Source organism: Rhinopithecus roxellana, chromosome 1 (assembly GCF_007565055.1).
Source record: "Rhinopithecus roxellana isolate Shanxi Qingling chromosome 1, ASM756505v1, whole genome shotgun sequence".
NCBI lineage: Eukaryota > Metazoa > Chordata > Mammalia > Primates > Cercopithecidae > Rhinopithecus > Rhinopithecus roxellana.
In genome coordinates this window covers 118,200,825-118,219,535 of record NC_044549.1, presented here as the reverse complement: position 1 = coordinate 118,219,535, position 18,711 = coordinate 118,200,825, and the positions used below count along the sequence as shown (strand labels likewise).

The 18,711-nt window shown below is 38.2% G+C and overlaps 1 protein-coding gene across 1 annotated transcript in view; it reads left to right on the top strand.

Annotated features, from left to right (window-relative positions):
* The window catches only part of SEC62 (SEC62 homolog, preprotein translocation factor), a 30,610-nt gene extending 19,890 nt beyond the window's left edge, over positions 1–10,720 (top strand). Inside the window, exons 7-8 of the mRNA XM_010382755.2 lie at positions 2,193–2,312; positions 6,818–10,720. Of these exons, the coding sequence (XP_010381057.1) occupies positions 2,193–2,312; positions 6,818–7,287 (590 nt within the window). The 3' untranslated portion in view covers positions 7,288–10,720. The remainder of the gene's footprint in view (positions 1–2,192; positions 2,313–6,817) is intronic.
* Positions 10,721–18,711: the final 7,991 nt, after the last annotated feature.

Genomic DNA, 18,711 nt, shown 5'->3' with positions numbered 1-18,711 from the left:
TTTACAAACTGATAGAAAAATGGTTAAGGTAGTTAACAGATAAATACAGTGACCAGTCATCATGAGTGATACTTAATCACACTCATAATATATGCAAATTAAAGCTGTAGTGATTAAGAGGCTTGCAAACCTTGACATTAAAGGTCTTAGAAAAAAGTCAACACTCTCAGTTGATAGGTATGTCTATTGTTTTAGTTTTTGTGAAGGACAGTTTGTCAGTATCTCTGAAATTTTATATGTGTCTGCAGTGACCCAGCAATTCTAGGAATTTATTCCATGGCTGTTCCCATACAGTTGCACGAAGTGTGTGCATTGACACATTATCTGTTTTTTTCCAAATCCTTTAGACTATACCTGAGTATAATCTAGCAAATATCTTTCAAATTTGAAATGCTTTATACCATTTGACCTAATAAATTCCACTTTAAGGAATTTTTACCCTATGCCGTAATCACAGTTGCACAAATGTACATGTGCAAGGGTATTATACCTAGAAGAGATAAAAAAAAAAAAAAGAAAGTTACAGAAGAGTAAGAATAATATAAGCTCATTTACTTATTTAGAAAAAAAGTCTCTGTAACTAGTTAATTATATATAGGTAGTCTCTGGGAATACAGGTAAGCTTAATAGTACTTAACCTCTGGGAAGTGGAATAAGAATTAGATGAAGACTTATCTATACCTTTTGATTTGTTTGTTTGTGACAGGGTCTCATTCCTGTCACCCAGGCTGGAATGCAGTGGCACAATCATGGCTCACTTCAGCCCGACTTGCTGGGGTCAGGTGATCTTCCCACATCAGTCTACTAAATAGCTGGAACTATAGACACACTCCACCACACCAAGCTAATTTTTGTATTTTTTTGGTAGAGATGGGGTTTCAACATGTTGTCCAGGCTGGTCTCGAACTCCTGGGCACTTGCCTCGTTGTCTCAGAGTGCTGGGATTACCGTTGATTTATTTTTTTAACGGTGTATATTCCAGGAGGTTTTGTGGGGAAAGAATGATTTAACAAATAGAAAAAAAAAAAAATAGGTAGTAGTTAAAATAAGCTTGGTCAATATGATATCGTAGGATCCCATTCAAAATAACTCTTTTAGGCTGGGCTCAGTGGCTCACACCTGTAATCCTAACACTTTAGGAGGCCAAGGCAGGGAGAAGGCTTGAATCCAAGAGTTTGAAACCAGCCTGGGCAACATGGCGAAACCTCGTTTCTACAAAAAATTAGCCAGGTGTGGTGGTTCACACCTGTAGTCCCAACTACTTAGAAGGCTGAGGTGGGAGGATCACCTAAGCTTGGGAGGTCGAGGCTGTGGTGAACCGAGAGCATGCCACTGCACTCCAGCCTGGGTGGCAGAGTAAGACCCTGTTTCAAAAAGCAAAATAACTCTTTTATAATAGAGTATTAGTCACTTTGCTAAATATTTTGCATACAATATATCATTTCATCCTCAACAACCTTTGAAAAATAGGAACAGACACTTATTAAATATAAGGGTAACTTAGTCTCAAAGAGTTAAGTAACTTGCCCAGGGTTACATAGCTTATTAGTGATGGAGCTAGAATTTTAATCCTGGTCTTACTCTAAAGACCTAATAACCAGGCTTCTGATTTCTTATACTTATTTCTTGTATCCTCACTTTACTTGCAAAAAAACTGGAGATTCTTGTAAATAGTTTCCCTAAGTACCAAAAAACAGCTGTAGTGAAATCACTTGGGGAATCTTTTTCAGTCTGTGGATGTCAGAGCTCCACCCCAGAAGAAGAATCTCCAGAGAGGGGTCTTGGGAATCATTTTTTGTTGGGTTTGTTGTTCTGTTGTTTCTTTTAGCTCCCTTACTCAGTAGGCAGATATCTTAATTTTTTTAAATAAGGTAGATATAGCTTGAAAATGGGGGCAGTTGATAAATTAAGGAGGTAACAGTTTTGAATTTCTACATAGCACTTTTTTTTCTAATTACATGTAATTTACACTAATAAAAACTCCTAACCTAGTTTAAGAACAGTATAAAATGTTAGGTTGAACAATATGAAATTCCTCATAATTGACCATTTTTTACCTATAAAAATGGCAATTTTGTATTTCAATGTGTTTATGTTTCTTAGTTTTTCCCCTAGGGATTTGTTTCTGTTATTGCAGCCATACCATTTAAGTTTTTATTCTAAAAGTTTAACTTTGTCATTTCTTGTTCCAGTGATTGCAGTAATAGCAGCCACCCTCTTCCCCCTTTGGCCAGCAGAAATGAGAGTAGGTGTTTATTACCTCAGTGTGGGTGCAGGCTGTTTTGTAGCCAGTATTCTTCTCCTTGCTGTTGGTAAGTATTGTTGTCATAAAATTGACCTCAAGAAGGTTGCTACTGAGCAGTTGGACTATAATTTGGAACTTCAGTAAAGCTTAAGAAAAATTAATGGAGGGAAATCAAGAAGTATATGGCCCTACATTCTGAGTCAAATCTCAAAACTCAGGCTTGATAAGATCTGTTCTGTCTGCAGAAAAAGGATTTAATACATCTTTAAAAATTTGTTTTTAATTATTAAGATTTTTTATTGATAAATCGTAATTATACATTTATGGGGTACAATGTGATGTTTTGGTGTATGTGTACAATGTGGAATGTTTAATTCAAGCTAATTAACATAATTAGCATATCCATCACCTTTCTTGCCTATCATTTATTGTGACACATTTGAAATTTACTTAGTTATTTTGAAATATACCATACATTATTATATCTTAATCTGCAAATAGATGTGCTTTAAAAATTAGTTACGGCAAAGGCTTTTAATATTTTTGCAATGGTAGATCATTTATTAGACATAATACTTCCAGTAAAACATTTTTTAATTTTGACTTAGAACAAACGAAACACCCAAATAATCTATGCATATATTTAATAAATTATTCTAAACAATTGATTTGCCATTTGGGGAAAAATCATTAATTCTCACCCAGGTACCAAAATATTAGATGCAATAAGGAGTTAATGTTTTAAAAATCAAATAGGAAAACCTAAGTAAATGAATTTTCCACATTTCTAGATGATTGGGGTCTTTCATAGTTGATTCATTTAGAGGCAGTGTTCTTGCTCTGTCACCCAGGCTGAAGTGCAGTGGTGAGATCATAGCTCACTACAGCCTTGAATTCCTGGGCTCAAGCAATCCTCCTGCCTCAGCCTCCCAAGCATAGCATCATCCCTGGCTTTTTGTGGGGGAGATAGGGTATCACTCTGCCCAGGCTGGTCTCAAACTCCTGACTTCAACTGATCCTCCAGCATTGGCCCCCCAAAGTGCTGGGATTATAAAATTATCACCACACCCAGCCATCTTTCATAGTTAAAAAGCAATATAGGGCCGGGCATGGTGGCTCACACCTGTAATCCCAGCACTTTGGGAGGCCGAGGTGGGCGGATCACAAGGTCAGGAAATCGAGGCCATCCTGGCCAACATGGTGAAACCCCATCTCTACTAAAAATACAAAAATTTAGCTGGGTTTGGTGGCATGAGCCTGTAATCCCAGTTACTTCGGAGGCTGAGGCAGGAGAATGGCTTGAATCCAAGAGGTGGAGATTGTAGTGAGCTGATATACCACCACATCCGGCTAATTTTTGTATTTTTAGTAGAGATGGGGTTTTACCGTGTTGGCCAGGCTAGTGTCGAATTCCTGACCTCAGGTGATCTGCCCTTCTTGGCCTCCCAAAGTGTTGGGATTACAGGTGTGAGCCACCGTGCCCAGCCTCCTTTCTCTAGCAGCAGAAAAATCCCCTGCTATTTTTGCATGGAACACGGGCACATTTGTGGCCAAGAAATAATATCTAAGCCTGTTTGAATTTAGTGTCGGTGTAATACCTGCATCAAGAAGGAAAAATCATAAACTTTGATCTGATATTAGACATAATAAAATTGGTGCTTTTTGCCTTTCAAATTCCTGAAATTTAGAAACTCCTTGGAAATTTTCAGCAAAGGTTTAGCTCCACTGAATAGAACTACTCTACTTGCTTATTTTTAAATTAAACCAGTGTTACATAATAATTTATGGTTATTATATAGTTTTGCTGTTTAAAATATTGTTTCTTCAGTAGTCTCTTTAAATAAATTTTCATTGTAAATATGCTGTGGATTTAAATATTCATTATGAACCAAATAGTCTTCTGAATTATACCAGGAAACAAACCAACCTTTTATGTTGATTCTCTTAGAAAATGCAATTCCAAATATACTTTCAAATAATTAGATATTTCTTTTATATTATCTTTGAAGTCTTTATATATATTTTATTAATATATGTTTATATCTATATTTATATATATGTTCATTTTTTGGAGACAGGGTCTTGCTCTGTTGCCCAGGGTAAAGTACCATGACAGAATGAATCATAGCTCACTGTACCCTCAAACTCCTGGGCTCAAACAGCCCTCCCACCTCAGCTTCCTGAGTAGCTGGGGCTATAGGAGCACGTTGCCATGCCTAGCTGATTTTTTTTTTTAAGAGTCAGGGTCTTGAAATATTATGTATGGGTCAAAATTATATTTGGCGTTTCTTTGAATATGCATTGTTAATAATGCCATTTAAAATAAGACCTTTGGCAGTTTTCTAAAATCTGTCACTTTTAGTGTAGGAATGTTATTATAGTACATGTCACAGCTTCCCCATAATTCTTCCCTTTTCACTCTTGGTAATGTAGTGCCACATAGCGAAAAACTGTAAAACATGAGCATTCTGCTGTACCATTTGTATGTGATAAGAAATTAGGTTTTATTTGTGCCATTTCTGTATTGCTTTTTCTTTGGTTTGATACAAGATTTCATATTATGAACCATCTGCCTTACAATCCTGTAAAACCTATCATTGCATCATAATTGGAGAAAAAAATGTACAGCCTCCTTAAATTCATTATCTCTGTTTATCAGTGGAATTTATTCTTAAATCATAATCTTAAGCATATTTACCTTTTCTGTTTATACCACGAAAGATTCTAATATGTACAGGAGTCTTTCAGAATATTTATATTCTTGTGAAAATAAAAATAGCTATTTTTAAAAGTCAAGACAGTTATAACAATTTTCTTCCATTTATACAAAGCAAAATAATGGAAGACACATAGATTAGCTTATTTCAGGCTTTATATGAAAACAGTGACAGAATTGTCTGAAGAAAACAAAACCAAAAATCCTATCATAATTGATTAGTCTGTAACAGTCACATAATTATCATGACCTTTTAAAAAACAGGAAAAATCACTCAGCTCTACATAATTGGTAAATTCAGAGAAAACTAAATATTGGGGTTTGTAATAACTCATTACTAAAAATTTTAAAATTCAAATTCCATTTTTCTACAGTTTTGTCAAAATACAGTGTTATAAAATAAAAGAATAAACCTTACGTGTTTAAGTGATCTTGCTTTCTTTAACATTGTATTTTTCCTAATACTGAGGATTGGTCTTTAAGCAAAAATTAAATAATTTACCTAATCAATAAAATAAAAAGGTCAGGTTCAGTGGCTCACAACTGTGATCCCAACTACTCGGGAGGCTGAGGTGAGAGGATCACTTAAAGCCAGGAGTTCAAGACTGGCCTGGACAACATATCAAGAACCTGTCTATGAAAGTAGATAGGTAGGTAGGTAGAGAGAGAGGGAGAAAAGACAGATGAGAGAGAGGAAGAGATTAGATAAATAGATGATAGGTATATACCTGTAATCCCAGCACTTAGGGAGTTTGAGCCCAGGAGTTCAAGACCAGACTGCGCAACATGGCAAGACCCCATCTCTACAAAAAATTGGCGGAGCCATGGTGGCATGTACCTGCTACTTGGAGGCTGAGGTGGGAGGATTGCTTGAGCCCAGGAGGTTGAGACTGCAGCGAGTCATGATTGCACCACTGCACTCCAGCCTAGGTGACAGAGCAAGACCTTGTCCTCAATAAATAAATAAGACAACAAAGATTAAAAGATGGAAACTTTTTAATACTGGGATTCCTTATCCAGGGCTAATTTATCCTTTAGGCATAGTAAACACATGCCTTGGACCAAGATACATATAGGGGTCCACAGAAATATTTTCATTTTTATTTCTTTTAAATCAGAAGTAGTAATGTATATACATGTATGTACTAGCAAACCTATATGGTATTTTATTCATGTTTATACAAATGTATAGAAAATAGTCATAAATGTATAGAAAATATAATTTTAATGTTTTTTGTGGAGTAAGTTCCTTACAAAGGCAAAAGGGCCTAGAGCCTTGGAAAGTAGGATGTAGCCCTGCTTTTCCTTCTTAAAGGCTTCCTTCCTAAACACCTTTTCATCTCTTTATTTTATTCTTTTCCTACACCATGATCTTATGAATACTTAAATTCCCAACTGATCGCTATGTGTATTGAAGCATAATATCACAAAGTGCATAAATCAGAAGTGTATATCCATGAAACAACACCCAGATGGAAAAAAGAAGTAATTTTTTTCGGAGTGACGTTATTGCATTGTGACCTCAAGTTCAGAGCAACATGCTGTGCCCCTAGAATACTGCGATAGCTGCTAAACTAGTCAGAAATTTTTTTGTTTTGTTTTCAAGCATGCAGTGGTGTAATTATAGCTTACTGTAGCTCACTGCAGCCTCGAGCTCCTGGGCGCAAGTAATCCTCCCACGTAGCTGGGATTAGAGGTTTAGCCACCACGCTCAGCACTAATCAGGATTTAAATACTCATATTTAAGGTGTATGAAATGTGCAGGTAATAAAACTTCTCCCAGCTTTTTATTAACAAATACTCCCTTCTGAGGCAACGTTTGAATTACTCAATTAGAGAAATTTTTCTCCCCACAGCTCGATGCATTCTATTTCTCATCATTTGGCTCATAACTGGAGGAAGGCACCACTTTTGGTTCTTGCCAAATCTGACTGCTGATGTGGGTTTCATTGACTCCTTCCGGCCTCTGTACACACATGAATACAAAGGACCAAAAGCAGACTTAAAGAAAGATGAGAAGTCTGAAACCAAAAAGCAACAGAAGTCCGACAGTGAGGAAAAGTCAGACAGTGAGAAAAAGGAAGATGAGGAGGGGAAAGTAGGACCAGGAAATCATGGAACAGAAGGCTCAGGGGGAGAACGGCATTCAGATACGGACAGTGACAGGAGGGAAGATGATCGATCCCAACACAGTAGTGGAAATGGAAATGATTTTGAAATGATAACAAAAGAGGAACTGGAACAGCAAACAGATGGGGATTGTGAAGAGGAGGAGGAAGAGGAAAATGATGGAGAAACACCTAAATCTTCACATGAAAAATCATAATCTGACTAATTTTGGGACTGAATGAATAAGTACAAAAGGTTGGATTTTCTATGTTGGCTGATTACCATATTGAACACATGGCATTTATAGCATTCTTTAAATCTATTTACTGAAATATATTTGACATTCAAGCAGTTATATTCAGTCCTTCATTTTATAGAATATTGGCACTATTATTGGTACAGTTTAAAGCCATTAATATGTTTTATCCATTTGATAATTTTACAGTAAGTAGATCTTATTCATTTTGGCAGTTATCAAAGATGTACTTTCCACAGTTAAATTTACATTAATGGCAATTTTTGATAGTTTTACGGCTTTTTACTGTTAGACTAATCAAAAATAACTTTAAAAGGAACAAAGAAACTCCAACATTTCACATTATGCATAGTTATGTAGCCATTTCACAGTTTCTTTAAGATGCGTAAACTCATTGTTCTTGATAGTTCTTTTATTTTTCATTATAAAGTTATACCAGATTTAAGATTCTGAGTTAGCAGAATTCAAAACTATTTTGTGGAAACAAGCCAACTAGTAACAATGCAGCAACACTTCTGGTTTAGCTAAATTCTTTTTCCAATGTAGGAAATCCACACTGATTTGTACGTCTGACTCAGAGAAAGATGGTCATCTCCAACAGAGAAAGTGAACAGCATTTGTTGGAAAGTGATGGCTCTCCCACTTCCCTCCCCATTTCATTGTCGTAACGTAAAGTGTATTCTGTACATAATTTGCAAATAAAACATTTTATTTTAATTGTTACTTATTATTTAGATATTTCTCAACACTTAAATTCATAAAATTAAGACCATGTAAGGGTATGTTTTTAGAGAAATGGAAGTTTCAGTAACCCACAGAACATCTGTGATCTTTCTACAGCAGCTTTAGTTTTGTGCCAACATTCCATGTATTTTGAATATGAGCAAAAACTGATCTTTATTAAATAAGAGCAGACTTAAAGTAGCTTTGTACGCCTTAATGTTCATTTTGATTTATTTTAAATCTTTACATTCAGAAATGGGATACTGTATTATCAGACCAGGAGGCATTGCTGTGAAAGATAATTTCCTATTCTAAAATATCAAATTTAAAATAAAGATAATAAAATGTAAGAGAACTATTGGACTGTAATTGCTTTGAACTAGTTTTGCAGTTTGACTTTATGTCTTATACATCTTAGTTACAAGTCTTTGAAAACTCTTGTTTACTTATGAGCATAATCATTCCTTGGAGTTATACTTTTATAAACTAATAATGAATATTAAATGATTTTCCTTCAGTCACAGTGAGAGCATTTTGCTTTGTGGTTGAAATAGGTAGTGTATGTCAGTGTTTGCTTTAGTCTGTTTCTCATCTAAGTGTTTGAATTAAAGATGTTAAATTTTTCTAATTGTGAAAAATACGTTTTTTGTATCATTGACACATTTTATTAAACATAGCTTGATTGCTTCTTTATAGTAGTCCCTGTAAATGGACAGAAATGTGGCTATTTGATGTTAATGCAACTATGTCAAGGCTGCAATCACTTTAAGAGTTTTTTTTAACAAATGTTCATTGGTGAAGTGCCTGGGTATTTTCCCCTCCCATTTGCAGAGCTCTACTACTTCATTTCCACAGTAAGCATGTATATATAATATTGGCTTCTGGGTTTCTTTATCACCAGTAACATTGATACCTATTTTGGGATATAAACATGGTGTTTTTCAGAAATAAAAATTATTTCATTAACCTTTACTATTACTGTGATAATACCCAGGCACTGAATGTTTATCCTGAAATTTTTTATAATACATGTACTTTGTCTAGTCTTAAAGACATTTGGAGCATGGCCAACAGGAAAGTCAGCTTCTTACTGATATGTGTGGATTCTTACAGAATGTTAGTACAAATTTTTATAAATAGTTGGTGATCCCTGGGGGGAAATATCATTCTTACTATGGTTAGAAAGTGAATTCGAATTTTCAGCTCAGTTTCTATTTTACTATTCAAGTTGTATACTTTAAACAAATACAAAAATCAAAAGGCTGCCTCTATTACAATCCTCAGTGGAATAGATGGCTATCTTTCTTGGCTAACATTAAATATTCTTGTATCAGAGCATGGAAAATTGTTTATAATTGTTAATAGAATGGTGGGTTTTTTTGTTTTTTTGTTTTTTTTTAAGAACTTCACATTCGCTATGCTGTTGTAAGTAGAAGCATGAAGCTTTTTGATCATGTAGGGCTTATTGTAGAGGGTATCAATTGGCCTAACTAAGCAGGATTGGATTTAACCAGAGGCTAAGTTCAGATAGTAAGAATAATGCATATGTGATTGTTCTTAAAGTCAATGTATTAAATAAGGTATTTTTCCTTTTCCCTCTTACTGGATCTTTAAATTTTCAAACCATATGGCCTAGATAACTTTAATTGAAATAATACAGATTTAGTTGAATACTAGTCAGGAAGTAATACATTTTAATATATCACATGGAAATTATGCAGCGGTGATGAATTTTGGTGTTTCCCCCCTCTTTCTGGTTTTACATCATGAGGATCAATTAGCTTCTGACAAGAAAAATCATCTTGTGTCTTTTGTAAATTGAATTTTTTTTTAAATCTTTATTAGGAACTGGAAAACAGCAAGTATGGTTGATTCTCATTATTCAAGGTAGTTATGTTCTATAAAGTCACTGCGAACACTGAATTAGCAAATACAGAACCTAGGGGAAATATAAGGCTAGATTTCTGCAAACCACTGGTCACATTTTCATCAAGCAGTCAACATGTAAATGTCTGTTTTAAAGACACCTTATTTAATATAGTCTATTCATTAACCTTGAAGTCATGACCAACAACACTGTAACTCATGCCTGAATGAAGCTTATCTGACACATAAGCTTCATAAGGCACACAACAACCTTTTTGCCCTTAGGAACAGCTTTTTGCCCTTAGCTCTAGGCTTGGGGGCCATTTTAAACAGTGAAATCAAAAAAAAGAACAGAAATGCAAAAACCATGGCATTAGAGTAAAAAGGACACATTTATAGTATGAAAGCTGGAACATGGCCTTGTTCAACCTCAGCTGAGGATATATGTACAGCAAGTTTTTTGCTGTGCCACAAAATTTTAGGTTAGGCAAATTCACAAATACAGAATCCACGAATAGCAAGGATCAACTCTACTTAACTATATTTTAAAGCTGTGACATTTATCTACCTGGTTTATGTAATAGAATTTATTGCTGAATCATGCTCCAGTATTTGAGTGATGTTTTAAATATCCTATGTCTGAAAATAATTCCTCCTAATTGTGTAGTAATTTGCTTTTACTGTTTCAGCAGTATTCCAGGTCTTTGTTCATTCACTCAGTAATACTGAGCACTTACCATGTACCAGAATTTTACTAGGCACAACCATGAATAAAAATACAATTCTACCCTCTTGCACCATTAAATAGTGTGTTAAGTGCTACGGCAGCAAATTGCTATGTATGCTGGATATCTCTTGTTTTCCCCTCCCACTCCACTCTGCCCTTGCCCCCAAAGCTGACCCGAATGGACCACAGCAGTGGGCTCCTATGCCTCCTGGCTTCTGAGTGGGTTTAGCCAAGGAGTGTCCTGGCCAGAGATCAGAGGATGGTAGGGTGCCTATTCTCAGCTCTTCTCCTAGGGTTGGGGGGCTGTCTTAGCAGCCAAAGGTCACTTCTCCCAAACCCTTTCCCTGCTTTCCAGGTTGCCAGTCCCTGCACTCTTCCTTTCTGGCCAAGGATGATGTCTGTTCTGCTGCTACTAGCCTGGAGTTTCAGAAGCTACTGTGCTTCCTCTGTGGGTAGCCTATACCTATACTTTTGTAGTATCTCCTTATAATAGCTTAATGTAAAGAACCATCTGTTTCTTATTGGAATCAAGACCAATACCAAGGAGAAATTCCTAGGGAACAAAAATTCCAATGAGGAATTTACCTCTTTGTCAGATCCTTATCACCAAACATTAGAAAAGATCTCATAACTTTATACAGCGTGCTGTAAGAGTGTTGATAACTAAAATCCTGTTCTAGTGGATGTCATGCAGATAACTACACAAGGAGATGAATTTAAATTTGCCTTCTTTGGCAAGCCCTTAAACCAAGGGCTAAAGCAGTTAGTTGTGAGTTTCTGAGTAGGTCCCAATGCATTTATTTCATTTGTCCAACTGAGCAGACAGACCCTTTGAGACTTTAATTTCGTGACTTTTCCAATCAGACGATATTTCAGTCTGAGAGAGGACATATTTTATGAGGTTTATAGTTTTAGGATTGTCCAAAAGGCCTATGATCTCTTCTTAACATGACAGAAAGAGGGAAAGAAAAGTTAAATTTCAAGGGGGTCAGATCATCATACTTATTTCATTTTCAGTGATTTCCCAGATGACTTTAATTTTTTGTGTCATGACTCCTCAGAATAATGGGTTTTTTGTTTTTGTTGTTACTGTCTTTTTGTTTTTTGTTTTTTGTTTTTTTTCTTTTGAGATGGAGTCTCACTCACTGTGTCGCCCAGGCTAGAGTGCAGTGGCGAAATCTCGGCTCACTGCAACTTCCGCCTCCTGACGTTCAAGCGATCCTCCTGCCTCAGCCTCCCAAGTAGCTGGGATTACAGGCGCATGCCACCACACCCTGCTAATTTTTGTATTTTTAGTAGAGACAGGGTTTCGCCATGTTGGCCAGGCTGGTCTTGAACTTCTGACATCAGGTGATCCACCTGCCTCGGCCTCCCAAAGTTCTGGGATTACGGGCATGAGCCACCGTGCCCAGCCAGAATAATGTTTTTAATTGCAGAAAAGGAAATGCATGGGATTACAAAGGAAACCAATTACACTGAAGTGTAAGCTACCAAAATAAGTTAATTTGTTATGTGGTAGTTATAGGTGTACGGTAGTTATAGGTGTAGCCAGATCTACGAGTGGATGTAATAACTGCTATGATGTTGAAGTAGCATAAAACAGATCTCTGCACCAACTGTGATGTAACATGGAAATACCTGATTCTTGTTGACAAAGTCAGTTACTGCTAGTACAACTGTGGATTGCTGTCTGCACTTGTCATTGAAGGAAATACTAAATTTTAGTTTTAGGCTAGTGAAATTAAAGTTAATTTTTCCCATCCAAGTTCATGTATCTTCTGAATTATATCCGTGAATCCCTTAGAGGTCTGTGGATTGTAGGTTAAGAACCCCTGCCCTAGCTAATCAGATCCACCAATGCTTCAAATAGGACTATAACATATTCAAAGGCCAATGATACTTAGCATAATTCAATTTTAATATTATTTGCATTTCATGTCACAAATTTAGTAACTTACATGTGTTATGTGATGTTTTGTTTGGATAGATTATGTCTTACTCCTAAATAAAAAGTCAAGATTTTTGTAGCAACTTCTATTTATTTTATGTATTATTTTGAGATGGGGGTCTCCTCACTCTGTCACTCAGGCTGGGGTACAGTGGTACGATCACGGCTCACTGCAGCCTTGACCTCCCGGGCTCAAGCGATCCTCCCACCTCAGCCTCCCAAGTAGCTGGGACTACAATTGCATGCTACCATATCCAGTTAATTTTTATAATTTTCATAAAGATGGGTTCTCCCTATGTTGCCCATGTTGGCTTTGAACTCCTGGGCTCAAGTGATCCTCTTGCCTTGTCCTCCCAAAGCTGTGGATTATAGATGTGAACCGCCATGTCCATCCTGAAGCATCTTTTAAATGGGAGAAGCAAAACAGGGTCGTAACAACACAAATATTATCTTTCAGTCATTCAACAAACATTTGTGGAGTGATTACTATGTGCTAAGCATTGTGCAATCACAAAACTCAAAAAGCTAGTTTAGTAAGAGAGACAAGTGGCAAACAGTGGCAATGGTGTTGTGTAATGTCGAGTATCTGTGACATGCTTATGAGATCACATAAGTGAATACCCAGCCCAGATTAGGAAGGTCAGGAAAGGCATCCCATAGAAGTATCATGAGCTAGATCTTGAAGAATGAGTGGGTATTAGCCAAGTGAAGAATAGGGGAATTCTGGGCCAGTGCAGCAAGATGTGCAAAATAAGACAACAGAGTGATCATGGCATCCCCTGAAACTGAAACTAGTTAAGGTACAGCTGGGAAAGAGAAGAGTCTAGAGAGGGATACAGGTGGCAAGTCATTGTCTGACTAGAATCCCTTCCTTTAAGAAATACTCCTTTCCCTTCTGTGGTGCTCCTCATTCCATTCCATGGTGACTGGCCTCAAGGATGAGCACCCAGTTCACACCAGGCCAATTGAAGTCTTCTCATTTCCTCAGGGATCTTGAATTCTAAGGACCATGTGGACCGGAAGAAACCAATGGCTATGTTGCCTTCACATGAGTGGAGCCTGTCTAGAAATAGAACCAACATGAAAAAAACAGAACCAAGGTGTGGATCAGGAAGACAATGCCTTAATGCCATCTTTGAACTCCTAGATCTAGCCTGACCTAAAGCCATTCCTTGGCTTTTCAGTTGCATGAGCCAACAGATTCCTCATTTTTTCTCAGTTATTTTGAATGAGATTTCTGTCACTGGGAACTGAAAGATGACTGAGTTGCACACAGTAAGTATGAACAGTGACACTAAAATACCTTTGGAGCAGATTGACTCAAAGCAGGAGAGTAACACATTCAGATTTGCATCTTAGACTCCACTAATCACACAGAAAATGGCATGGCAAAGAGCAAGGCTTAGATATTCTCTGGATACTTCCAGTATTTCTCAGATTTACACATTTTAACCACAACTCTCCTCTTGTTGTTAAAAACAATTTGTTTTCTTATTACAGAAAAATCAGAAACTTATAAGCAACAATAACCAGAAAACTCGCAAACCTACTATCTTAGTCCATTTTGTGTAGCTATAACAGAATACCACAGACTGAGTAATTTATAAAGAAAATAGGCCGGGCGCGGTGGCTCAAGCCTGTAATCCCAGCACTTTGGGAGGCCGAGACGGGTGGATCACAAGGTCAGGAGATCGAGACCATCCTGGCTAACACCGTGAAACCCCGTCTCTACTAAAAAATACAAAAAAAACTAGACGGGCGAGGTGGTGGGCGCCTGTAGTCCCAGCTACTCGGGAGGCTGAGGCAGGAGAATGGCGTAAACCCGGGAGGCGGAGCTTGCAGTGAGCTGAGATCTGGCCACTGCACTCCAGTCCGGGCGACAGAGCGAGACTCCGCCTCAAAAAAAAAAAAAAAACTGACCTGGCATGGTGGCTCATGCCTGTAATCCCACCACTTTAGGAGGCTGAGGCGGGAGGATCACCTGAGGTCAGGAGTTCGAGACCAGCCTGGCTAACATGGCAAAACCCCATCTCTACTGAAAATACAAAAATTAGCTGGGTGTGGTGGTGTGCACCTGTAGTCCTAGTTACTCAGGAGGCTGAGGCAGGAGAATCACTTGAAACCAGGAGGCAGAGGTTGCAGTGAGCTGAGATCATGCCACTGCCCTCCAGCCTGGGCAACAGAGTGAGATTCTGTCTCAAGAAAAAAAAAAAAAAAAAAGAAGAAGAAGAAGCTTATTTGACTTACAAGTTTGGAGGCTGAGAAGTCCAAGAGCATGGCACTGGGATCTAGTGAGGGCTTTTGTGCTGCATCCCATGGTGGAAGGCAGAAGGGCAAGAGAAGATGAAAGCCAGTGAGTAAGAAGGGGCTGAACTGGCTTTTATAACAAGCCCACTCTCATGATAATAACAATGAATCTGTGAAGGCAGAGATCTTATGGCCTAATCACCTCTTAAAGGTTCCACCTCTTAATACCATCACAATGGCAATTAAATTTCAGCATGAGTTTTGAGGGGGACATTGAAACCATAGCACCTACCTCCAGAGACAACTACTGTTAAAACTCATATATACCCTTCTATAGCTCTTATATGTGTAACATGTATGTCTATGTTCACTGAGGTGAGGAGATAGTAAATAAATGAGATCATACCATGTATACTTTATATTAAGAGTATTCAGAAATAAACGGTCTGGAAAGAGAACATGTTGTGTGAAACCAAAGACACCATTTTTTCAGAAGAACAAATTATTGACCAGCTTATGATTTTAAATTGTATTTCTGCTCACCAACTTAAAGCTTCAGATTGTGATGTTATCCTTAGACTAAGTATATAGTAGGCCAGGCGCAGTGGCTCACACCTGTAATCCCAGCACTTTGGGAGGCCAAAGCGGGTGAATCACGAGGTCAGGAGATCGAGACCATCCTGGCTGACATGGTGAAACCCCGTCTCTAATAAAAATACAAAAAATTAGCCAGGTGTTGTGGTGGGCACCTGTAGTCCCAGCTACTCAGGAGGCTGAGGCAGGAGAATGGCAGGAACCTGGGAAGCAGAGCTGGCAGTGAGCCAAGATCGTGCCACTGCACTCTAGCATGGCTGACAGGGCAAGACTCTGTCTCAAAAAAAATAAAGACTAAGTATATAGTAAACGCATGCATGTTACAAAGTATTTCACATTACAGTGTTTTTAATGATCAACATTCGAGGGGATTAGAAGGAAGAATTTATTATTAACTTGCCATATCCTCAAATACATACACCTTTTACAATTACGGCACTTTGCACTGCAAAGAAAAAAATAAAGGGCAGTAACAAGTAAATTAGTACACAACAAGGCTCTTGAAAACAAGAGCAGTAACTGCAGAAACTGGTCTGTACTTCCAGAGTCTGGACAATATCTGACAGACTGCATAGCTATAAAGAGTGGTTGGATACTATACAAAGCAAAGCAAGTTGCATCTCTATCCCATCTCTCTAGTTGCATATACTCCACAGGGTTTAATTACAAAATCGAAACACTATTCTTAATAACTTAATAACTTCTTTTCTCATTGTCCTTTAATAAAAGAACCATCAGAATTCTCCACTTTTCAATCGTATGTGCTGTCTTCTATCTCACTCCATGGAGTAGAAAGGAAAGGAACAGGCTGCGCAGCAGCTCATGCCTGTAATCCCAGCACTTTGGAAGGCTGAGGCAGGTGGTCACCTGCGGTCAGGAGTTTTGAGACCAGCCTGGCCAACATGGTGAAATTCCATCTCTACTAAAATTACAAAAATTAGCTGTACGTCGTGGCAGGCACCTGTAATCCCAGCTATTTGGGAGGCTGAGACAGAAGAATCACTTGAACCCAGGAGGCGGAGGTTGCAGTGAGCCGAGATCGCACCACCGCACTCCATCCTGGGCATAGGAGCAAGACACTGTCTCAAAAAAAAAAAAAAAGAAGAAAAGAAAGGAACAAAAGAATAACTCCTTGGGCCTCTGGTATAGAGGCTTCCAGCAGAGTCACAATATGTGGGACAATATCAAATAAGCATTACATTTGTCACTAAAATATCTTGTGTTTACCATAAAGTGATACCTGCTTAAAATAAAACCCATCAGGATGCTCATTTTGTTCACCCTACCCCCACTTGCCACATTACAAAGAGGAAGCAATAAGACATTGTTCAGTGCTGCTGAGAACAATTTCATTTCCTTCCTGTTCACTATCTTTTTTGATACAACGTGTAATTATGGGAATTTTTAAGAATTTTCAACAAATGTCTTCTGTAAAACTTAGTCCCTTCTGTAGCAACATATGATGCCCCTGCAAATCAAGGTAGCTAGGAATCGTGCAGTGAAAGAGAGTGGTTTGCTTTAATGTTGTGTGCAGCTAACTTCCTGTTGCCTTTTAAATGTTCTGCTGCTAGTACAGCATAATTGGATAACTAATAACAAATACACATGGTGCTGATTTTGTTTCATTAAAACATTTACAGAAGTTCAAAGTTAAGTATCTGAAACACCTGATTGATTTTTGCTTTTCACTGCAATCTTTTTATGGCATAACATATGCACAGCTAATATTTTAAAATAAAATGTAATATACCTAAAGAGAAGTGCAGAAATCATAAGTATATGGTTTAATGAATTATCACAAAGTGTACACACCCATGTAACCATTAGACCAAGCAGCAGAACATCAGCTCCTAGAACCCCCTGCTCCCAGAATGGGGGGATCCTCTCAGCCACCTGACTCCTCGCCTTCCACTTTTAACACCACGGGTTCGTTTTGCCTGTGTTTGAACTTCATGTAAATGGAATCATACTATAGAGTCTTTTGTGTTTGACTTTTCAATACTGTGAGATCCATAATGTATATAGGAGCAGTTCCTTCAGGATCCTTGTACAGATTATTAATCACATCCCAGATGGGAGAATGACCCACAACTGATGATTACGAGGTTTGCCACAGACTGGGACTCCAAGTACAACTCCATTTCTTCATCTCCCTACTCTAACACTGATGAACAGAACCTCTGTTGTCTGCTGAGGGCAGGCTACTGGCTAGAAGAATAATTTCCAGAGAACCCTTCTCACCATTGTAACTCAATCCCTACTAAGAATGTTGCTGTTCTCTTCCCCGTGAATCCACTAGTGAATGCCGAGCACCTCCTGTGCGAGTCCTTCTGTGAGTGCCGCGGGGAAAACAGTCCAGCCAGGAAGCAGCTCATATAATTCAAGGACATGATCTGATTAAGATGATAAGAGAGGTACGAGTTGCTTTGGGAATTTTAAAGTCAGAGGAAATCGCTTCATTCGAGGGATCAGAAACAGGCCTTTGAGGACCAGTGGGATCGACAGTCTAATCTGTGGGCACACTTCAGGCCAAGGCTATATCCTGAGTAAAAACAAACAAGCAAACCAAAAGAGACAATGGGGCATTGTGCGGAAAATATGAAGGGTCCTGGGTGGCTTAATCCTAGGGAATATTGGGGACTGAGTCTAGAAACCCAGGTAAGGATCATATTGTGGGAGATCTTAAATGTCAAGGGGAGGAAGAAATTTACTCCAGTGACTTTTTTCACTGGTTTCTGCCCTGCTCACCTCCCTTTCCAACAACTAACTTTTGTCCACCTTGCTTCTCTCTTAGGTGCCTTTCTCTCCCCCTTCGCTCCTTATTTTTGTTTTAATTATTATTATTATACTTTAAGTTCTAGGGTACATGTGCACAATGTGCAGGTTTGTTACATAGGTATACATGTGCCATGTTGGTGTGCTGCACCCATCAACTCATCATTTACATTAGGTATTTCTCCTAATGCTCTCCCTCCCCCAGCCCCCACCCCTGACAGGCCCCGGTGAGTGATGTTCCCTGCCCTGTGTCCAAGTGTTCTGATATCACTCCCGTTTTTTTAAGAATTCCTATTTTCCACTTCAATTTAACCCACTGCAAGCTGGTTCCTATACCCAACTTCTGAAATTACTCCTGCTGAGATCTCTGTACATCTCAGAGTTCTTGGTTGCAAAGAACTGAACCAGCTCTGGCTAGAGGAAGCAGAAATGGGATTTTCTAGGGAAGGGTGCACATGGCTCCCAAGATTGAAAGGAAGGCTGGAAAAGTAAGCTTAGAAAACAG